The sequence below is a fragment of the Falco naumanni genome, chromosome 2 (genome assembly GCF_017639655.2).
Source record: "Falco naumanni isolate bFalNau1 chromosome 2, bFalNau1.pat, whole genome shotgun sequence".
NCBI lineage: Eukaryota > Metazoa > Chordata > Aves > Falconiformes > Falconidae > Falco > Falco naumanni.
The window spans coordinates 16,140,021-16,163,789 of record NC_054055.1 but is presented as its reverse complement, the minus strand read 5'-3'; the positions used below and the strand labels follow the sequence as shown (position 1 = coordinate 16,163,789).

The window sequence follows — 23,769 nt, the reverse complement described above, 5'->3', positions numbered from 1 at the left end:
TGAGACGATGAGTGCCAGAGGGTAACTGAAAGGCAGGTATGCATTAGGTATCTATACCAAGCATGGCGAATTCATCCCCATTGATGCAACCCAGCTTTCCAGCCCTCCCACTAGCCTTTCACCAAGTCCTTCTCTGCTTACCTGTCTCCACTTCTGTTCATCGGCCACTTTACCTTTCACCCTTTTCAAACCAGAGACCATCTGACTGTCTCACAGCCAGGGGCTTAGGGATAGGAACCCACCTATATCCACTGATCTGCAAGACATAACAGCTGAAACCACTTGAAAATATGACCTCAAAAGTTCAACTCATTGACCTGTTGAGCATCCCCTTGCTTCAGCTTTCTGATCTGCAAATAATTTTAGCTTCTGATTGTACAAGCCCAGCCAATTTCTCCCTGGCATTACTCTGCTTTGCTCACATTGCCCTGTTAGGAGGATGCCTGACACCACAGTAGGAAAGAGAAAGGTTTAATTAAACACCAACAGGGAAAAGATTTGTGGCTAAAAGTTAGGCAGAAGCAGTCAGATGTAGCGAACAGACTGTGAGCAAGACATGCAAACAAGGTGTCTGATGAACTGGAACTGCATCTGTAAGGGACGGTATGTGGGAGCATATGCTGGAAGAGGGAGTAGTAAGCACCCTGACACCCTCATGTGTAAGAGGAAACGGGACTCCTTGTCCTGTTAACTGCTAGAGCTTGTCACTTCTGTCCCCTGCGTTTATTCCTGTGAAATCCAGAAAGTTTTTTTTAGGATAAGGAAGGATATTTTGAACCTGAGATGATTCCAGCTGCTTTACAGTGAGAAGAAATGAGTGATGTGATACCAGGAGTATTTACACGACATGGAATGGCTTAAACTAGTGTAGGTCTTAGAGAAATACATTACATTGAAAAAATAGAAAATGAAAGCATGAATGAGCCTTTCAGAAGAAGCAGAATCAAGGAAAAACATTGGGAAAATGGTAATGCTCTGATTCACGGCCTTGATCTTTCAGCTTCTAGCTGGCCTCTCCAGGGACTGTTATTGTGCTCTGCATGTCAGTCATCCTCCCAAAAGCCCAAAATAAGCACTGGGTAAGGAATATCAAATATGTAGCATGTGTAATCATACTGTGTACTGACAAACTGTGGTGAAGCTGGAATGGAAATAAATTGCTGCCTCTGAACAATGTTTGTTTATGCCTGCTTTCCATCTTCATTATCTTTTTATAGGCTATAAAAAAATAAATGCAGTAGGAGAGATCCTGTTCTCACTGCAGTCAGACAAACCTCTAGCAGCCATAAATGGAGCCAGGATTTCATCATGATGTGTAGGCACATACAGGGGGAAATGCCTGTACAAGTCAAGAAGTGGGCTTACATGTTACGGTGCTGAGAAGAAAGGATTGAATCTACTGGGGAGGTATCAAACCAAGAAGCTATCACATGGTTCTCCTAATGAAACTGCTTAGGAAATTTAATTTTCAAATGGGGCATGACTAAAGTAGCCTTTGGAAAACTGGGAAAGCCACTCCAAAATATGCTGAAAGACCGTGTTCATCAATAGCTGAGGAACTGGAACACTGCGAAGGATGAAGAGAAAACCTTTCTCTTCATACCAAGGGATGCATCTTGTGTTTGTGTTCTGCTCAGGATGACTAGTATTTTACACAGCGGTTAGGCCTTTCCTAGACACGGAACAATCTCCCACTCTGCTTTACAGCTCAGGATACTTACATAAAGCCAACTGTGTTTTGCTTCTTAATTTGTCTTCTGAACTCTTTTCTGGGTGACACTCTCTGGATCAACTTTTCAAAATTTTCTTCCTGATCAGAGAAGGTAGGTGTTCTCTGACCCAAAGCCCAGTGCTTACTTTGGGCTTTTGGGAGGATGACTGACATGCAGACCACAATAGCAGTCCCTGAAGAGGCCAGCTAGAAGCTGAAAGATCAAGGCAGTGAATCAGAGCATTACCATTTTCCTAATGTTTTTCCTTGATTCTGCTTCTTCTGAAAGGCTCATTCATGCTTTCATTTTCTTTTTTTCAATGTAATGTATTTCTCTAAGACCTACACAAGATCAGAAAAGGAAGAGCCTTTTCTCCAGGAAAGCTATAATTCTTCCACAGTCATGTGCTGCCAGGAACAATTTTGTAATAGTGGTGACATGGATAAGCCTAATATGTATGCATTAACTCTTAAAAAATCCACACCTTTGCCTGTGGCTGCCTTTTTCTCAAATCACCCTTGAAGTGGTGGATCCTGAAGTGAGAATTTTACTCAATATAAATATGGCAAAAATCAGAAGGAGACAGGATAGGTAGAAAGAACCTTTTACCCATATCTTATTTCTCTCCTATCAAACTTAACTTTTCTCCTTCCCCATCGTTTACCACATCTTCCTGCCTCAGTATCTTCACCCTTTCAGCTTAAATAACTCCTAGCTTCCAAAAAAATGCAACCTGTGAGTTCCCTCTCTCATGATGATGGGGCCAGAGATACTGCTTCATGTTGCAGGGTAATAATCACGTTAGAACAAGGTTTACCAAACAAGGTGGGTGACAAGATGCCTCTGTTGCAGCTCATGCTAACTGTGACCAGTTGTAAGGGGTACGTCTAGGTCAGGACCAGTCATTTATCTGGTCTTATCAGTTAATTACAACCAACATTAATTGATTTAATTATTCACAGTGATGTTCAAGCATGATTGAGATTTGAGGCAGAAAAAAAAAGCCTGTAGAGTGTGGTGGCTCTTCAGGAGGGTTTAGTGGAAGGGCACAAAGAAACTCTAGGCTTGAATCGCTAAGCAGGAAAGTGGTGAGAAGAAGGGAGTAGGGGAGGCCTCGCAATTTCGGAAAGTGCTTAATTAGGCTTTATGTGCCAAGTCAAAAAGTAATGATGAGAAGTGACATTGATATTATGCTGCATGAAGGAATGTTACTGTCACCTGCCAGTCTTGTTTGCCATTGCCTGCAACCTTCAAAAAACCTGGAGGATTTTTCCACCTGGATCTGCACATGTACACACCCCACCCCCCCGCCCTTTTACCCCCTGGGGCCGTCCAGGCAATGCCGTTACATCCTGGTTCTTCCCGGCGCTCTTCCGCCCGAGAGAGGCGTCTCCGAGCACCGGGTCCGAGAGCTGCCAACGCCAACGCTACGGCTGGGAGGGCCCCGGGGGAGGGCAGGCAGCGGCCGCCAGGGGGCGTCGCCGCCCCGCGCAGCCCAGCACAGCCCGCGCATCCCGCACAGCCCCGCGCATCCCGCACAGCCCCGCACAGCCCCGCACAGCCCCGTGCATTCCGCACAGCTCCGCACAGCTCTGCGCAGCTCCGCGCAGCCCTGCACAGCCCCGAGCAGCCCCGCGCATCCCGCGCAGCCCCGCACGGCCCCGCGCATCCCGCACAGCCCCGCACAGCCTCGCACAGCCTCGCGCAGCCTGGCACAGCCCGCACAGCCCCACTCATCCCGTACAGCCCCACGCATCCCGCACAGCCCGGCACAGCCCGCGCAGCCCCCCCAGCTCCCCCGGCTCAGTGCTCCGCCGGGGCTGGCCACACCGCCCTCCCGAAGCGCGGGGGTATTTTCCCAGCTGGTAACGGGCTCGGCCAGTTGTGGCTCCTGTTTCCTTGTGAAGGAGCTGCCCTGCAGGTTTTTATTCTTAGGAAATGAAATGTGAAACAAAAAATTACTTGTTAATTCTTTCATACATTAAGGAAATAATTGATGAAGATATCTGATTTTTTTTTCCCTCTCTTTTCTTCCACAGGGTCTCCAGCAAATATTTCCTGATCTTCTATGTAAAGACAGAAAGCTTAAAAATACCGACCCTTTCTAGGGTAGCCGGTAGCATGCTGTCCTTGCATGGCTCAGACAGGATTCTGACTCAGGACTATAATTTTGAAAATATGACAAAAAAAAAAAAAGTATTTTTTGCACAAGAACAACTCATGCATATACATTAAAAACTTCCAACTCAGCGGAATATCTTCAAGTAGGTGGTGGCCCTATTCATTATAGAGGTCTCAATAGTGTTTCTTCTAATGAAATACTAAACCAGAACTTGTCACAGTGAATAACCATTTCTAATTCAGCCAGTGAAAGTGCCAGAAAAGGGTTCTGCTGATTGATAACTTACTCACTCAGTGTCAGCTTCTGTAGTAGAACTACACTGCCTCTGTCTAAGAAATTTGCTTGCCTAGTCCTTCCAAATCTAATCTATGCCTGAATCTACAAGATCTCCTTTTAAAGTACGAAAAAGAAAGAAGTTTGTTCGATCTGCCTCGGGAATATCATTGCCAAGACCCACCTACTCCAACATAGTTTGCCACATGCAGCAGAGAAGACTGTCTGCAAATTAATTTTCTGTATTTTTGATTTTCTCATCTTTTCCTCAGCTCTCCATTTTCAGGTCCCAGATGAAAACAGCTGCAAGAAATTTACTGTTCCACATTTTCTTTTTATAAACCTAATGACTTGGCCACCGTTTCCAAGAATTTGTCCTCTCTCTTGTTATGTCCTAACATAGTTTTGGTGCAGATTTCAGCAAACTTCACCTTTTGGACAAAATTACACCATTCAGTGCTAATATCTTTCTTCCTGGAGGAGGACAGTCAGCAGCCCTGCCTACAGTTCATTGCAGCCAGCTTAGAAATTACGCAGAGATTTTAACAAAGAATAGTTGAGATGACTGAAGATTTAAAATAAGTTATCACACTGAGGATGTCTTTTGCACTCCCTTGCCAGAGAACCACACAAAACCTCCTCCAACAAAACAGGTAACTGGGAGTCAGCAGAGCTACTCCTGGTTTCTTACTGATTACTTACAGGTAAGTTTGCTTCAGTGTCTTGTGTAGTAAAAATAAGCTAATGATGACATGAAGTGCAGGCGTATTTTTCACACGATACTACTACATATCCAACTTCACTGACTACTTTTGCCATTTATTCTGTTGCAGCCTGATATCCAAATCATGCTCTGTGATTCATGTTGTGATTTCAGCATTCACTTAAGCCAGGATGAGTAACAATCCAGTTTGACTTATTTATATATTTCTACCATGTTTCAGACCAGCCCTCTTGCATACATGAGACTTGCTGTTCCTCAGGGAATGAGCTGCTGTTAGTGAGGGATTACGTACAGTTATGAGCAGCCCAACCCCTTTAGCTGTTGCAGGCTTCTTTGCTGAATACGAACTGGCCCTAGCACCACGTTGCTCCTTAATTTGTAGATTTGCTTTGAAATCACCTTTCTGAGCTTTCAGTCTATGTCAGTAACTCAGGTTTTATCTGAAAAAAAAATTTTTAGCATGACTTAGCTGCTGAAGACTGAAGCAAGCAAGACATTTAGCTCTGTTATCTCTCTGTCCTGCCTCTTCTGTTTTTTGTTTACCTGGGCTTGGGTGAGAAAGGACTGCAGGGGTGTATTCAAACCCTTATTTGCCTTTCATTTCACTAAGGTAACTTTCCATCTACCTTCCCTGTGAGTCCGAGATAAAGGCGCTGCTCAAAGAGCTGAACTGTTATTTTGTTTGTTATTATTCACTTTGTCTGCTTTGCATGGGACTAGCTGAATGAATGACAGCCCTTCCACAGCCCCCCCAGGTTGTGATCCCATGGTGACTTCTCTGCTGAGGCTGGTGCTCACTGGGAGCTCATGGAAATCCCTGTTGCTCTACCCACAGTTTGGGCCATCCCAGCCACTTGTGGTCCGGTTTATAAAGAATAACTGGGACTGCTGAGGACACCCCTTTTTGGGAAGTGGCTGAAAAGTGGCTGAAAAAGCAGTGAACCTCAACTACCATGGCAACCTCCCTTTCTGAGGAACAGCCTACACTGTGGCTGGTTCTTCTTCTGCTTCTTGCCCACATCTTCCGTCCTCTCAAGGGAGCTGCTTTTTGGCTCCCTCATCACCCAAACCTTTCCACACCACTAAGTATGGTGAACTATCCTGGGCCACATTAGGAGCTGTTTTGCCAGCAGGTAGAGGTCCTTCCCCTCTACTCAGCACTGGTGAGGACACATCTGCTGCTCTGTGTCCTGTTGAGGGCTCCTCAGTATGAAAGAGACATGGACATACTGGAGAAAGTCCAGCAAAGGGCCATAAAGATGATGAAGGGACTGGACCATCTCTCCTATGAGGAAAGGCTGAGGGAGCTGGGACTCTTCAGTCAGCAGAAGAGAAGACGCAGGGAGATCTTATCAATGTGTATAAATTCCTGAAGGGAGGTTGCAAAGAGGATGGAGCCAGGCTTTTTTCAGTGGCGCCCGATGACAGGACCAGAGGCAATGAGTACAAACTTTTTCACCATGTGGGTGACTGAGCACTGGCACAGATTGCCCAGAGAGGTGGTGGTCTCCACCCTCAGAGATATTTAAAAGCTACTTGGACAGGGTCCTGGGTAGCTGGGTCTCGGTGGCTCTGCTCAAGCAGGGAGGTTGGACCAGATGACCTCTAGAAGTCCCTTCCCACCTCAAGCTTTCTGTGATTCTGTGAGCAAAGGAACAATTCCATGGGCAAAAAAGTGCTGGTGCCATGCACTGCAGAGGCCCCCTATGAACCAGAAAGTGGCATAGGGTTGTCCTTATTCTTGGCTGTTCTCTAGAGGATATTTGCCTGTGGGAATGGCAGGTTTTTGCCATTAAAAAGCTGGATAGACAACCCTAAAGCAAAGCAAACAGTTATGTCTCATCTAATGATGTAAGTTTGGTTTAACTGTTTGGTTTTTTTTTAAACTGCTCTGTGTTTAAGTACTCCAGTCTTATTACCTGACACACTTTAGCACTTCTACTGACATCAGTAGAATTACTAACTTCTTGCAAGCAACAGTTACTTTATTTAAGTACCTAAAGGTAAAGGTATGAGATTCCTGGCATCTCATCAACAAGGAGAAAAGGATCTGCCCAAAAGAGAAACGAAAATAGAAGATGGCAGATAATGAAATGATACTATTTGTCACCCTAGTATTGTAAAACTTCCCTTTTAAATGAAAACAACAGTTTCCACAATTGACTGTAGTATATTGTCCTTCCTTTCCTGGAAAAGGGGGTGAGGAGGGAACACAGAAGGCCTGCATTGTGTGTGTGGGAAGGATGGACAGAGAGGCAGAGTGGGAGAGAATGGTTTTGCTACAAAATATGAAAAGATTAAAATGAATACAAGGTATTTGGTAAACATAATAGTTGGCATTTGGTACCACATTTGGAAAAAATAAACAAAAAATAAATTCCAGGTTTTGTTATTTGTATCATTATGAGGTTAGGGTTAAAAACCAGCTGTAATTCCCAAGCACTTGTACAAACATAAAATCCAACATACTCCTTAAAGAGCACTTTGTAACAACAAAACACTTTTCAAACCAGCCCCTGTACCTCACCCTTTAGAAATCTTATCTACACAATTAAACCTAGACTACAAAGAAAGGAGTGAATAATGTCTTACTTTTACAACAATAACAGAGCTAAATATCCAGGCAATAAGCTACCTTTTCTGTCTGTTTACCCTGTTCATTTTTTTCAGAAGTTTTTTGAGTAAACATCTTCGAAAAATTAGAGATCCTTCCTTTGGATGGGAAAGAGGCACACAATCTTTATCCAGCTATTTTCTTTGTTATCATCTTATTTTTCATGAAATACAGAGGAGGAAAGAAGAGTCTATCCTTCAAACACACCAGCAATTTTTAGAGTATTACCTGTGTTTGAAGGGTTACAGATTCCTTAAGGAAGCATTTTGCATCACGTTTCAGTTTAGAGTCCTATAGCATCTTCTTAAACGTATTTCTATTAACAGCAGTAGGGTTAAGCTGTATGGGAGAAAATAGATTCCTGCCTATTAGAGAAATGCTGCTGTTTGTTGGCTCTGGACTGATTTTTTTTGGTCCCTATTTTCCTTTTCAAAGTGTGTGATCACTTGGATTAAATAGTCCTTGTCCTTTTCTAGTGTTGCTATAAAAAAATAGGAATTGCTTTCCATCTTCGTTGGTCATCCACTCCTGCTCATCCACACGTTTGCTCTGTAAATGTTTCACTCTCCGATTTAATTTCCACTGCTGTTTGCTGGACCTTTTTATCCCTGCCTTTCACAGCCAACATCTCCATGAAGATTTTCAGAAAACCTAACTCAATCACCCAAACCAGTTTCTTGGTTAACAGAGTATAACTTTGTGCTATGAAGTTGCAGGTCTTTTGAAAGCTACATTTTCAGAAACCTGTGAACAAGAGATGCTCTGTGCTATATTATTTTGGGGTCGTTATGGGAAGGGCTTTCAAAGGAGATGCTGCAGAAAGACAGGATGCCCACAGCTCTGCTCCGCTGGCAAACCTGACTCTGCTGAGCTGCAGCAGCACACCCACTCACCGCTGGGCAGAAGTGTGGGGTAGCCCTGGCAGCTGGGCTGCACTCTGGGCATTTCCCAGCTTCTCAGTAGCTTGAAATATAGGTACCCTGAGGAATTTTCTGGAGAAAAGAGGGGGAAAGGAAATAGGGACAAACCTCAAAAGAAAAAAAAAAACCCCACCCATAGTTTTAAGTTGCATTTACTTCCATTAGAAAATAACTCCTTTGTTGCACAAGGCTTTCACCTTCAGGAATCTTCACCCCAGAAGTGATACCTTGTCTTCCAATCCATGCAATACATGGTGATGGATGACCATGACAACATGTTTTGCTGGGCACAACCATTTCCCTGAGTAAGCAGACCATGTACTGGTCTTATCCAGCACTCACAGTTGGCTTGCACCCAGATTTTTGCATGTTTTGTGAAAGAGACTGTAGTCAGGATCAAACTTGATTCCCCCTGGGGTGCTCATTGATTTCACCTTCCTACCAGCGGCAGGGCTCAGCGCCTGAACTTGCTCTGGAATGTTTGTCAGAGAGAAGTCAGTGTATTGCTGGGAGGTGCACAGATCCTGCAGGCAGCTGGGTCCCAAGCATTTCTGGGGTTCTCCTTAAAAAGCAGAAGTGTGCTGGCTCATCTCATATTTACTTGGGTCTCTGCTGTAGGAATGTAATGGACACTTGTATATTCTGGGGGTGGGGTTCACCAGTATTGTACCATAGTTTTTGTGCAATCAGACACACCATAATCTAATCCAGAGCTTGTTAGGGCCTGAGTTAGAAGTCCTTGCTCATATAAAATTTCCTCTCATTTGCCAGCCACAGGGAGATCTCAGTCAGCATCTCACAGCTTCATTTCTCTCATGTGCCCTGAAACTGTGGGTTTCATGAACAGCTCTCAGTAACAGCGGATGCAACAAAACCAAAGGGAGCAAGAGTGGCTGTCAATGGAAGACTTCCCCTAACGAGAAAGGTCACCGAAAGTCTCTGTTCATCACAAAATTCTCCAATCTGTAAAACAGGAAACTACTACTGCCTTAGCTCCCAGGCCCCATTCACCCTCCCACTTCTTCCATTAACACAAGGCTAATTGCATGTGAGATAATATTCTCTTTAACACAAGCTCTTGCTTGGGATGACAAGAAAAAGATAAGAAGATGAAGAACTGGAATAGTGCTTTTAATGTATATAGCTATATTTACATATATCTATTGTATTGCATGTATTGTTTTCTTAAGTTTTTGGGATTACATTTCTTGCTGCTGGGAAGCATTTATTTCCAGCAAGTAATATGGGCAAGATGCTTTTTCTTTCCTGCAACTTTTGCAGTTCTGAGCCTATAATTTAAAAACAGACCTGGTGCCTTAAGTCTACAGATACTGTGGAGATTCTCCTCTAGGGGCTATTGTAGTTTAGCTTTTCTTTGCTGGTTAAGAGCTGCAGTTTCTGATGATTCTGGTTCATCATATGGATACAGTCTGTTATCTGCACAATTTATTACTAGGCTTTATCTCTAGACAACAGATAGATTCTTAAAGGAAACACACATTTTAAAGAAATCACTTACAATTATTTAAATGCTTAGTATTTTTTACATCAAAATTGCTTTTAAAGAGTGACCTGCTAGAAAGAGATGTATGGAACTAGGAGTTCTCAGGATTTCTGCTGTCAGCTATGCCTCTCACCCTTCAAATCCTAGCCAGTCTGTAAGCCCAAAAGTATTTGTTTTTTTCCCCCCTATAACAGCTATCCTTACAAGAAGCAACACTGCTTCCCTATATACCTCACCTTGACTACATAATATCTCAGCCAAAAGAACACCAGTCCTCCTGGAGGATAATTGCATCTTGGGGCTCTCACACCTTTTGCTTGCTCTCTGCAGAACTGTCTCTTAGCCACACTGAAGTCCATGCCTTGCAGGGACCTTCGGGTACCATCACTTCCTAGATGCTAGTAATTTTTATTTACTTTGTTATGCAGCCTGCAAGACTAGCAAAACTCAGTCAAGAAGAAAACACAGAAATCCCTCTTCGGCAGGGTTTGCTTAGTAGTAATATCAGCAGTCATGCAAAGTAGGAGATCATAAAATACTCATTTTCATTTTTCCTCCACCTTCTCTTCAAATAGCTCACGTAGACTTTCAACCATGAATGAATAATATCTAACAATTGTGCTTTGAAGTAAATATTATTATCCCTGTATATGGAGCTGAAAATAGACCTCAGGTTGTTAAGTAACTTTCCCAGGCATGCATCAGAACCACGTCAATCAGGAAAAAAAAGAGCTTTTTTTTTTTTTTCCCAGTTCTGGATTTTGAATCAGCAAGATCATGTTTGGTAGGAGCTAGACATTTATTTTAGAGTTAGAAAAAAATAGTTTCAGGCACTTGAGATGGAAGCAAATGCGATTTCCTTTTCTCTTGACAGTTAAATGTTGGGAGGATTTTCAGTAGAGGAAATCAGGCTTTAAAACCTCAAAATCTGCACTCTACCAAAACAAAGGCACTTTCTAGATACTGGTATCATGCTGCCTTCTACTTAGATCGTTGAACAACAACAACAAAACCTGGTAAGAAACAGATACCTTGTTATATTTTGCTCTACCAAGGTATCTGATTCACACACTATTTACATCGGAAACCACAGATGTATCATTTAAATTGATCAGGTCAAGCATTAGCACCAGGAAACACATTTGGATCAGGAAAAAGAAAACAAAAAATCAGTATACTTGAATACTTTTTTTGCCCTGAGCATGAAATGTGTCAGGTGCCACCACAGCAAAAGTAAGGCTGGGCTGGGAGAGAACGGGTGATGGGAGAGGCAAAAGCATCCCCAGAGGAGAGAAGGAAGGTGCGACAGAATGTGGAAGACAATGAATGGATAAGAAGTCAAAGGAAAAGAAAGGAAAGATGTGAAGGGATGCAGTGAGAGACTGGGAAATGGAAAGCAACGGGCCCGAGGAGCAGCGTGAGCAGAGCTTACCTGCTAGCCCAAAGGAGGTTGCAGCGGGGCGGCTGCGGGGCCAGCCCGCTGCCATGGCTGGTGATGCCCTGCAGTCCCCTCGCCCCTGTGAGTGAAACTGAGCCGTGCAGGTGGTTGCCTTCAAGGGTGCACGTCACTGCCCACAGTGAAACCACTTCTTCAAAAGTGAGGGCCTGAGCCCCAAGCCTGAAGGAAACGGCTGCGGGACAGGAGAAGAAGGGGCCTCTCTGGGGGTCGGGGAGCGTCTTCCTTCTGTCGGAGGATGCCTCCACCAAGCCGAGCAGCTGCCTCCGCTCCAGCTGCTCAGTCCTCACCCGGTTCTTTAGCCCTTCCCTCACATTTCTACAAAAACATATTTTCTTGTGTAAATTCGGTGCTTGGGTAAATTCAGTGCAGCTGACTTTTTGCTGTCTCACCTCAATTCTGATTTTCGAAGCAGTTATGGTTTCTGCTTTCATGCACTGGCAGTCTGTGTAATTTCTCTGGGTATCAACGAGGGGAAGAGCAAGCGACACTGACAAGCTTAAAGAGCTCAAAAAAAAAAAATCCAAATTAAGTTACCCTGCCGCATCTGTTCTCGTGGGCCAAAGGAGGTTTCCCATGCTGGGTGAGTGCTCGGTCTGCTGGTGACATAGGACCTGCTGTGGTCACCTCTGAGAGCCCAGGGGGCTGCCACCCAGACGGGGAGCGGGCTGGCAGCGTGGGGCTGTTTACACTGGGGAGAACAGGGAACTAGCACTGTCTGCATGAAGGTTCAAACCAAGCTACAGCTGCTTGAAGCTGTTTCGCAGATGACTTGGCGAGGGGATAAAAATAAAGGCCTCCAGGCTCACCCTCAGGTGTAAGCCCCTAGGGACACAGTCCCTCTTCCCTCAGCCTGTCCCTGCTCACCACCTTCCTCCAAAGGAGCATTCCAGGACCTGCCTCCTCATTGCCTCCCAGTCACTGGTGTGTGAAGGGTAGAACTAGCTCAGCCGCGGCTGGCGTTGCTCACCTCAGCGAGGCTCCCTGGTTTGTACCAGAACAGGACAGGACATTGCGGAGGGGCAGGCAGATCTCCCTGGCTTCCACAGCCATGTGTTGCAGGCCCCAGGCAGAGAGTGTATCCAATTTTAAGGGATAAGCCGGAGCATCTCCCTCAGAATCCCCCAGGATATGCTGGGGGATTTTCATTATTCATTCAGCTGTTATGTTTTATATATGAAGTTATATTTTATTATATTATTCATTCAGTTGTTATATTTTTACTTGCTAGAGACTAAGCACCTATTCTGCAATTTTACAGAACCTGGACAAAAAGAATCCCTAAGTAAATAAATTTCATGTCAGTGAGGTGTTCTCAGAAACCTGCCAGAGATATCTAGATGTTTTAATTTTGTATTGATACCTGGTGAATAGCTTTGTTTGCATTAGGGAAGATTAAATAAAAATACAGATGGACCAGAAGCAGACAGACATATCATAGGTAAAAGAAGCCACAGAAGATGTCCCAGAGGTAATTGCAGGAGCAGGGGGAAATAGCATTGAGGCCAGCATCGTTAGCGAAGATGAGCACGTGATGTCTCTGAAGACTGCCTTAGAAATAGAGGCTGAGGCAATAGCACTGCAGTCTGGTGCTGAAGACAAGTTTGTATGTGATGCAGTACAAAGGAAGGGGCTGAAATGGTATGAAAATTAGGGAGGTACACATCTGCAAGGATGCAAAGACTGGGAAAGGAAGTAGAGAATTCCACAGATCTTAGAGAAATCATTGCAAACAGGGAAATGCCATGCTAGCAACAAGCTTTCCTGACTGGTGGGTTGCTTTTTTTCCCACAGCCCTCACTGATACACAGTACCAGCATGGCTGAGGTTGGAAGACACCCTTGGAGATCACCATGCTCAAAACACGATCAGGTAGCACAGTTTGCCTCAGAGCACATCCAGTAGGGTTTTAAATATCTCCAGGGATGGAGAGTCCACAACTTCTCCAGGCAATCTGCTCAGCACTCAACCACGCTCACAGTAAAAGAAGTGTTGACTTATGTTCACAGGGAACCTCCTGTGTTTCAGTTTGTGCCCATTGCCTCTGGTCCTGACACTGGGTACCACAGAAAGAAGTCTGGCTCCCCCATCAGATTTTTATACACATTGATAAGTTCTACCCAGGGCTTCTCTTCTCCAGGCTAAACAGTCCCAGCCCTTTCACCCCCTTCTTGTATGTCAAATACTCCAATCCCTTATTGTCTTCATGGCTCTTCACTGGACTCACTTCAGGAAGTCCATGTCTGTCTTGCACTTTCCTGTGTCCCTTTCCATACCACACCTATGTGCAGGTTTTGTCCTCAGAAACCAGGGGGTAGACAGTTTCTGCTTCTGTTCTGAAACTACCAGACATCTACCCTAGCCACTTACTGCTCGTGGGTGGCCAAGTGGCATGGCAATCACCTGTCATGAATACTTACATATATACTAAACTAGTGGATGCCTGTCTTTTGAGTCCTTTGTTTTAAAATTCATGAGCAAAGTGCTTTGTTTTCGCTTGCATCTGATGCATTCAGCACTGGAAGCTGCTAGGATTCCATTGAAGATTTTTGCCTTTTTGCGGTTCAGACAAGGAAAAACTAGCATGAACCTCCTTAAACATGAGAACCCATTGCTGGTGATTCAGCTGATCTGGTATCAGAAGTCTTAATGTACATGCCATGTTTTCAGCTTAAAAGCTTCTGTGAATGACACCATCAGCTAGGACAGTTCACATCTACTGGATGAAGCCAAAATAATTTTATAAAATCTGGCATATTAATTTATTCCTAAAGATGCTGGACTGGGGGTGGTGGGGGTTCAATAAATGTGTCATAAACATGTATATGACAGCAAAGCATTTTTCTGAGCAAGTAAGGTTTTTTGCTGCTATGGGAGAGTGGTTTCTGTTGCCAAGTATTTTATTCAAGTTATGTCACATCATGGTTGGCTGTCACTGCAACAGTCAGATAAAGCCAGCTCCAGTGGGAGTAGCCACATGCTAAGAAATTCTCTAGCTAAACCATATGACTGGATTATCGGCACAGTGAAACTAGACTTACATTTTAGTCCTTGTACTAATATGAACTCTAGCTTAGGGCTGGACCTACCTCCCATACATTATTAACACAGATGTTAGCATACATTATTAATGTAGGTGTTAACAGGAGCACTTCAGGGTCAACTCCTGACTTGCTGCTTGATTTGAATTCAAAACTTCACCGAGTTGTAATGAATTTCTTTTTTCGCATGTGAATGGGAGTCTGGTTAGGAGCAACATTTGGTTTCTTCCTGATACTGCCAGTAAAGACAACCACCCAGTTAGGGACCCATGGGTATTGCCACAGCAGGTTGGTCCATTCAGTCCTGACCGAGTAGCAGTTCTGATTGCCATAATTAGTAAGTCTCAAACACTTCAAAGGAAGATTAAAAAACCCTTAATGTTGTGGAATAATCTCCTGAAGAGTGGTAATTTCCCTTGGACTTCAGACAGCAGTTTGTGTGTATTCTGAACTATCAGGCTTTATTATTCTTCCTTCAAAAAATAAACGAACAAATGCTAAATTCTTGTGTAATGCTACTGTGAACTCTGTTCATGCTTGTATTTTTGTAAATCTTGCAAACTTCTTTTTCTTAATGATACACTATAATGATAGACTTTAAAGGTTGAATTCAGATTATGAGAAAACTCTTTTAGAAGTATTTCCCTTCATCTGCTTCAATAATATTAAGAAAGGCCAGTTTTGTAAGTAGAGATAATATCTTTTAATAGACCAACTAGTACCGTTGAAAAAAACAGTGTTCAGGCATTACTTTTTCCAACTACTTGGTTTGTTTAACAAGATTCCTACCTACAAAACTTGTCTTGCCTATACCTTAAAAAAAATAAATCACAGCTACAATAAGTCTATCCCTCAAGAAGTATTGTTATTCATTTGCATTATCTGATGACAGCCTGCATTTCAGGATCTGTTTTCACATGATTTACTAAACATGTTAATTTTGGGTCAACACAAAGAGAAACTGTCACTCGATAGCAGACATGGCTTTCTCAACACTGGTTTGAATGTTAGGGGAGAGCTATTTGGCACTTGCGACCTGATGTGGCTAGAGAAAAGAGCTCTTGGCAGGGCTTTCCTTCCCAAGGATTTCCTTTTTTCTCCACACCCCCCCCACCCCTTATTTTTCATCTCTGAATGTTTGGTTCTGCCCTTCTGTCAAAGCTCATAAAAACTGTCACTTGGCTATGGCTGCATGCATGCATGTGGGGGTATCTCCCCATTTCTGTGTCGAAAAACCCACCACAGTTATGACTTAACTACAAAGTGGGACAAGACCCAGGGGTATCTATCTGTTTCTCCTCCGTCTTGTTCCCTGGATCTCATGCAAAGTAAATCTGGGTATGTGCCCAGGACAGGAACAGCACCGCTCTCCATATAGGTGCCAGCTTCAATTAACAGGGGACCTAGTTTTGTGAAACAAACGACAACATCATCAATCACTGCTCTGCAGGAATGCCCAATAAACCTCCATGCACTGCATGAGGCAGCAGAGGAAGTTCAAGCAGATAGTGAATGGCAGGCAGGATTCTTCAGTGCTCTGGTTGACAAGCAGGAACAAGCAATAAAAATAAAATTCTGGAGGGGACCACAGGGTAATGATTAATGAGAAGGTGTCAGGCTCCCATATGGACATTCAATAGCTGCAGGTCAGTCTTCAGGCCAAGTCGTCATGTATAGTTAAAAGAAAGGAAGACGCAGGAGAGGTGAGAACTTGCCAGAGCCATAAAAAGAGGCTCGTACCATCTTGAGCCTTTTCCCATTGTTGGCTCTGCTCTGCTGGCCAAGAGAACGTAGAAAAGACGAGAGATGTTTCCAAGCCGGTTTGATGCTCGGTGGCTCAGGTACAGCACTTAAACCAACTTTGGTGTAGGAGAACACAAACACCTTTTGTACCATACCGCACGTCTCCTTGCTATCTGGGCACTCTGGCTGGCAGGATCACATGCTACTGCCCAGTTCACCATCTCATTCTTCCCACATCCACTGGGAATGTTTGCAACCCAAGCTACAGCATGCAGACAGAAAAAATGCGGGTCGTGTATACACAAGCCCATATGTGTCCTTGTTCCTAACCTCACTGTGTATATGTAATATTAGACATATGCATGGATCAGCAAAAGAGCTGTGGGAAAAGCAGATTCACAAGGTTGAAAACACAGGTTAGAATACACTTCAGTGATGGGAGTGGCTATGCAATTGAAATCTTTGCTTGGAAGAATTCATGTTCAACCAGTTTACCCAGAAAAAGTATTACCCTATGTGTATCATGAAATCTCTTGTAAGATAACTTGATACTATTAAATCCACAGTACTAAAGCTCTGGATAAAAGATCCACAGAGCTTGGAAAAGCTCTGGGTGAAAGCTGAGATTTTTCCTCCCCCTTTACTAACACCTTTCTGCGGCCCCTTCCAACCTCCTCACATGCACATATAACTTGTCCACTCAGCCTGACCTTTTTGGAGGGAAGGGATGTTTTTCCAGGGGACATCATACCTGTAATAAAGGGTAATAGATTGCTGATAACCCGACTTCAGCAGAAGGTGACAGTGGGTTCCTCTCTCTCCCCACACCTGGCATTACCTCAACACAACATGTTCTGTCTTTCATTCCTCTCTATGAACCTATACAATCCAAAGGCCCCATCTGTCTGAGATCTCTGCCCTGTGCTGGCATCTTTCCAGGACACTGATGAGTAGGATAAAGCAAGAGAAAACAACGTACTCCCAGGCTCCCCCTTTTCCCACTACAGCAGCTGTGGGCACCTGCATGTAGCCGCAACAGCTCACAGTGCTAGGAAGCCCTTGGTTTCACTCCTTAGAGGCATAACACTAATGCCAGGGGGCTCTAGGTAGCACTGTGGGCACCTCAGCTAAAGCAGCTGGGGCCACCCCTGATCCGTGTACTGAAGCAAACCGATTTTGGTTGTCTGAGAAGGTGCAAGCTGGGACTGAAACATTTCCCATGGTTGAGGTGTTTACAAGGAGCCTCCTCCCTGTGGAATCTCCTGTGGTTTGTCTGAGCTCCTACTCAGAAACTGAGAGGGTCTTTCTGCCTTTTTGCCTACTTTCCTAAACCTGCAGGAACACAGAATCTGTGAGCTCTTTGCCATACAGTTGAAAGGAAGCAAAAGGCTGAAAATTGTTGGGGAAATGACAAATAGATGATACCAGAATATAATTTTCAGATATTTTCAGGATACCAGGCTAGAACTAGGTCCCGACTTTTGTAGCTTTGCCCTTCTCTAGTTTTCTGTCCAACTTTTTTTTGCAGAGCAACCACCTTTTTTTCCTCTGCTGGTTCATAAGCTTGGAGAAGCTGCACTTCTGACTACAAAAATGGTGATCTTGAGACTTCAGCTTAAGATATGCTTACTTCTTAAAGTATCGGAGGAAGACAGACTTTTAGTTTGTTCCAATCTGACATTTAAAAGCTCACTCGTTATTTTTCAAATTCCGTCTTGCACAAACTGTCAAAGCATCTTGGAGGCAGGCCCTGATTTTCTTTTCATTTTTAATAAGACATAAGACTATGACAGACAAAAAGTATTCTTAATTCTACAGTAAATGTTTTTCCTACCAAAATAATGTCAAGTGCACTTTAACATATGATGGTTTTGCCACCATTTACTCGTTATTTCAGTGATTGCATCACAAGCTATGCCAACAATTTGATCGAGGAAAAAATTTTTAAAAACCCACATTGAGTAGCTTTGTAAACGGCACTGAAAACCCACGTAACAAAATCCTCCCCGCTTAGGGCAAAGCACTTCAAATATCCCCCTTAAAAACAGCCAGCCCACCAATTCGCTCCTGGAGAGGGAGAACCCCTCAGGCTGCATTCCCAGCAGGCAGGGAAAAGCGACCGGTCTGCCGCCTGTTTCAGCAGGAAAGTACCGGGCTTTCGGGGGGGGGAAATAACGGTTACGATTCGGCTTGGACCGCCGGTACTCCGCCCTCCGCCCCGCCATGGGGAAAAGGCAGGAGAACCGGCCTGACAGACGCCACGGGAGCCGAGCGGCCCCGGGCACGAGCTCTGCCTTGCGGGGGTCACCCGTGCCCGCCGTTTGTCCCGTCGAAACGGGCATTAAGGCCGGCCGAGCCGCCTGGCGCCGCGCGGGACGGTTAACGCCCGCCCCAACCCGGCCGAGGCGGCTGGACAGCCGGCCCGCTCCCCGCCGGCCCCCCGCCTCCCTCGCCCCGCCGGACACCGCTCTCGGCCGCCGGAGGCTTCGCGCCTCACGCCCGCCGCTCTTCCGACAGCTCCCGCCAGCCGCGGCCGGCGTCCCCTCCTCAGCCTGGGCCCGGGCCCGGGCCCCGGCCCCGGCCCAAGCCCCGGCCCCGGCCCCGGCCCAGCGGCGCTACCCAGCATACCCCGCGCCGACGCAGGCGCGCCCGTGCGGCCGCTCAGGAAGAGGAAAATGGCATAAACAACCCCGAGCGCCGGGACCACTGAGGAGGCGCCGCCGCCCCCGCCGCGGGCCGCGCGGCCCCTTTAAGAGGCGCGGAGTCGCCCCCTCCTCCCCCTTCCGGAGCCGGAGCCCGGGGTGACGGCGGTTCCCGCGCCCCTTCCCCCTCCCCGCCCCCTCCCTCCCGCCCTCCTTCCCCATGGTGCCGACCCCGGCGGCGGCGGCGGGGCGGTTGCCATGAACAGCAGCGGCCTGCCCTGCTCGTCGCCGTCGCCGGTGGTGGGGCCGCCGCCGCCGGCGGCGGGGGTCGGCGTGGCGGGGCCGGCGGCCGGCGGGGCGGGGGCCGGCTGTGGCGGCGGCGCCGTGAAGCTGAAGTTCTGCCGTTACTACGCCAAGGACAAGACCTGCTTCTACGGCGAGGAGTGCCAGTTCCTGCATGAGGAGCCGGGCGCCGCCCCCGCCGGCCCGGGGCCCGCCGCCCCCCTCGGCGGGCTCCCGCTCGGCATCCCCCCGGCCGCTGCCACCGCCGCCGGCGGGCCTGGCTACCCGCCGCACGGGGCTAGCCCGGGCCCGTCGTCGTCGGCGGTGGGGCCTAAGAAAGCCGAGCTGGGGGCGGGAGGCGGCGGAGGCGGCGGCGGCGGCGGGGGGCTGGATGGCCCGCGGCTGGCGAGTGAGTGCGGCGGGGCGGCCCGGGGGTGGGGTGGGGTGGGGCGGGGGCGCTGCCGAGGGGGGGGGGGCGGCGGGGGGGGGGGGGGGGGCCGGGCGGCGCGTTGTTCCTGCTCCCCGACACGCTATGGTGCTACCGGAAACAAATAACAACAGCAATGGTGGCGGCGGGGGTCCCCGGGTCGCCCTCCCGGCCCGCTGCCTTGCCGCCGGGGCTGGGCGTCGCGGCGGTCCGCGGCGGGCGGGACGTGGTTGTGCCGGCCGCCCTGGGGCGCGGTGAAGGGACCCGGCTGGTGCTGAGGGGCAGGAGCGGGCAGGTGTGTGTGTGTGCGTGGGGGGGGGGGGCGCCCGGGACGGCTGGGAGGGGGCAGCAGCTCTCGGTCGCTTGAGCGCTGGGCTGGGTGCCGGCTCGCTGCACCCCGGTGCCCCGAGTCAGGGAGGCAGGGCTTTTTCGAGCAGTACCCTTGCATGGGGTCTTCCAAGCAACCTATGCCGAGTTTCAGCTCTTAAAAGTTTTAAGTGCTCCGGCTGAAATGCTACATTAAAAATATATAAAATAGTTTTATAAAGTATTGTGTGCATCTCCCTTATCTGCTACTGTGAGCAGAAATTGCTTCTAACCCTTCCCCCCCCCCCCCTTCGGCTTTCCTATGCAGCCCCTTCTCAAATGCTGAAAGTTCAGGTTGCCTGTACGCCGTGCAGAGCAGCATTGCTGCTCCTGCTTGGTTATGTATGCATCTTCCTACCGTGCGGTGCAGTAGTTGGATGGTGTTTGCAGTAAGCTGATTTTAATAATAATTCTTTTTGTAGGTAAAGCAGCACTTGGCAGCTAGGAAAATGTGCTCTTTCAGGAGCGTCATGTCCCTTCGTATGAGTATATTGAGCTTGGTTGCGTTATTGATCTCTGTCATAAACCTGGCATTTGTTTACATTAAATTACTTGACTACTAAATGCTCACAACCATATTTTTTTGGAAATTAGGATGCAGCCATGCTGAACATCCTGTATGTAGGTTTTTAGTGCTTAAGACGTGTTTCAGGAACCTGCAACTGCTGTTTTGCCAGGTGTGGTGAGCTTGTGCCACTGAGCAGTATTATCTCTGTAGTTGGTAGCTTGTCAGTGTCTACATTAACACAGCACTGTCATGTCTGCTGTTCCAGGAGGAGCCTATAATATAAAATTGCTTAATGCTTCCTGTTAAAAGACACTATTTTCAGATTTTGATCATTCTGTCAAACTTCAGGTGTTGAAGCTAAAGTCTTTCTTGCCTTTTACTTTTTTTTTACAGGTAGAAATATCCTGGAGAGATTCAGCAGCAATAAGTTGATCTTTGATCATTTTTCTTTTGGACACAGTTAGGCATGAAATACGCTTTTTCCCTATGCAAAAGGAAATCACCGAAATCTGTTCAACTAGGGGATTCAGGCTTGGGGAGAGGGTGCATAATTTGGCTTGGGGGTAAAATCTTGTATATGAAGGCTGTTCTTGTAAAAAGGAGTTCCAAAATTTGCCCAAGACTGAAACCTAAGAAAAAAACAACCCCAAACCCAAAAAACCTCAGAATTTGCTTGTGCTCAGAGGCTGATACTGCTGAGCAGTTAAATTTGAAGAACTTGCTTCTACTGAATGTATTAGAGGTGTAAAACTACATAGAGCTATATGCAGTCATACCCATTGTGAAGAGTGAGGGCACCAAGAATGGACAAACCCATTCCATTGCTACCAGTGATTACCTGCTGGGAAAGGCACATCACTTGAGGTTATAGGAGGCAAAAGCTTGGACTGGTAGGAGAAAATCTGAAAGGAAGGAGACTATCTAGGGAAAAAAGGTGAGGAGAGAGGAATTGAAGAGCCAGGGAGCGGGCCCAGTTTCATATTTAAGCTTCCTTGCTTTGGTGTGTAGCTGTAAGGAAAATAGTTGTTCAAAATCTGGAGTTGATCTGTGTAGGTACTGACAAGCTAGTATCCAAAATCCTTACCTTGCTGATGAGCCATGGTGCTGATAGTGGGATTTCCAAGTGGATGGAATGAAAGAATTATTTCTGTGGATGTAGGAAGTAATACACAAAGTTGCATTAAATAATAAAGCTCTGAGGTTATGAACATGAAATTGGGAGTTACCAAAAATCACCTGACTGTACAGTCTTACTGACTGTCTTCCTTAATTCAGAAGTATTTGGTGGTTTTTAGTTGTTGGATGCTGTCTTCTCTTCTTCCTTCCTCACTGGACCCCAGCCTCATTCAGTGCACAGAGCAGATAATGCTCATTGACTAATTAACTATGTAGTCCTATTTATTGTTAAAAGTGGGTCAGTGCCTCATTCTAACATGAGTGTTACTCTAATCCTGCTCTGAGTACAGGATTATTAATTTACTTACAGGTTTTCCTGTGGTAATCACAAAGGCTCCCCAAATACTAACATATTTTTACAACATAGGTGATAGGAATGTTGAGTGATAAGGAGATGAATGGTGAAAATACAAGAAATACTCCAGTGTAGAAGTATTTCAATATGAAGGTATGGGGTAGAATGAGCAGGTGACATCCTCAGAGCTAACAAGAAGTATCTTGCATGACATGTGGTTAAGCAATTCTGTGTTGTAGATGTTTTGGATACTAACATCTGCCAGGGATTCCAAAAGTGATCACATATTCTTGGAAGAAAACTCTGCTTAAGATTATTAAATGTGAAAAAAATCATCTTTGAATCAGACTTATCTTTCCCTGCATATAGCTGAGAGCCTGCTGGGAAATCCTTGCCTCATGCTCATGCTTTTGTACACGTATCTGCTGCCGTCCAGCGTCAGAGATGAGGTAGTGGGCTAAACGTGGCTTTGGCCTGGCTGTGTGGCTTTATATGTTCTTGGGGAACAAGGCTGACCATGCCAATGAGCTCTGCCTGCTCTCAGAAGACAGCACTGCTGCCCACTTCCCCCGCCCCCCCTCAAAAACTGACACTTGGAGTATATGTGTTCAAAGCACTGTTCCTTCTTCCCCCAGAGCTGTGAGAACTCAGCCTTCTGCATGGTTCACCTTCCCTATGTAAGGTGGCTAGCTGACCATCTACAAAATCGGAAATGTAGCTGGTATTAACTGTCTAGTTTGATTAAAAAAAAAAAAAAAAAGAATAGGACTTATAGCACAATATAAAACTTAAGTGACAAAACAAAGGGGGGGGGGAGGGAGGGAACAGAAATAAGTTTCCTCCAGATTTCTTAGCTGCCAAAATCTGTACATGGTTCTTTTCTAATAGATGCATGTCCTGAGTGTCAGCCCAGGGAGCAGTAGTACCAATTCAGAGAAGGCTGTAGAAGGAGCAGAGGTTGGGAAATGACTGTTGCTTGGCATTTAGGGGAAAAGATTTGATTGATTAATAGGATTTTAAGGAGTAGCCTGGGGAAGGATGGGTAAGGGGCATAACAGCATGAAAAATTTCTCTTGTGTCTGTTCTCTGGCACTTTCCGACTTCTGTCAGAAGCAGACCAGCCTGCGTTGCAGCATGCTGCTGGGTCGTTCCTAAGGGCACTGTCCCTTCTTGATGCTGTGTGAGGAAGGGTAGAGAAAAATGTGGCATTAAAATGTGTCATGTCTATACAGAAGTGGACAAGTTAAAGTTGCACACGTGACTGCAATGTATTTGTTAGCTTTCTGGTACTTTAACAGATGTAATACTTTTTCGCAGGTAGACCTTGTACTGTATGTTAGTAGATAGAAGCAGAGGTATGGCTCTAAGCATTTATTAACTCCCATCCCGGTTTTTGCCATCAAGTACATGATACATAGCACTCGCTCATGTCACCTCGTCTGCCATTCCTACAGAAGCGAGCGAGCCGCGGAGCGCTCGGTGCTCCGGGGGCCGGCGGTGGCAGCAGCGGGTGGGCGCCGCTGTCCGGGGGCTGCCGCGGTGGAGCTGGCCACGGCGGCGGTGCTGCTGCCGCCGGGGAGCCCCGTGCCCGGGGTTAGCACACCCTCGCCTCCAGAGACATCTGGTCCTCTACCAGAAAGCCTTTCTCAAAGCCCTCCTAGGAAATCTGCTGAGATAACAGGCCTGCGTTTCTACGAGGTGCCCGCAAATGCTTCCCCAAGCGGCCTTGCTCTGTGTTTCACCCCAGCTGCCGAGAAAGCCTGTCTGTGAGGAGACTTTGTTGTCAGCCTGTGAGATGGTGGAAAAAGGGTGTTAAGGCTTGAGTTGTGTTGAGTTACCCTCATAAAAGCATTATGGCTGTTTTTGTAGCCCACCACCCGTGTGTGATGTGGATTGTCGCAGCAGCAGTGGATGGATCGTGGCCACCTCTGTAGCAACTCTGTGCAATCGCTTGGTGGTGAGCT

At 46.3% G+C, this 23,769-nt stretch overlaps 2 protein-coding genes across 16 annotated transcripts in view; one reads left to right on the top strand and one right to left on the bottom strand.

Annotated features, from left to right (window-relative positions):
- Positions 1–11,895, bottom strand: part of FLT3 (fms related receptor tyrosine kinase 3) — a 45,926-nt gene extending 34,031 nt beyond the window's left edge. The window contains exon 1 of the mRNA XM_040584507.1: positions 11,302–11,895. Coding sequence (XP_040440441.1) covers positions 11,302–11,356 — 55 coding nt within the window. The 5' untranslated portion in view covers positions 11,357–11,895. The remainder of the gene's footprint in view (positions 1–11,301) is intronic.
- Positions 11,896–19,008: 7,113 nt separating this feature from the next.
- PAN3 (poly(A) specific ribonuclease subunit PAN3) overlaps positions 19,009–23,769 on the top strand; it is an 81,805-nt gene continuing 77,044 nt past the window's right edge. For all 15 annotated transcript variants that reach the window (XM_040583414.1, XM_040583411.1, XM_040583409.1 and 12 more), the window contains exon 1: positions 19,009–19,442. In XM_040583414.1, coding sequence (XP_040439348.1) covers positions 19,010–19,442 — 433 coding nt within the window. In that variant the 5' untranslated portion in view covers position 19,009. The remainder of the gene's footprint in view (positions 19,443–23,769) is intronic.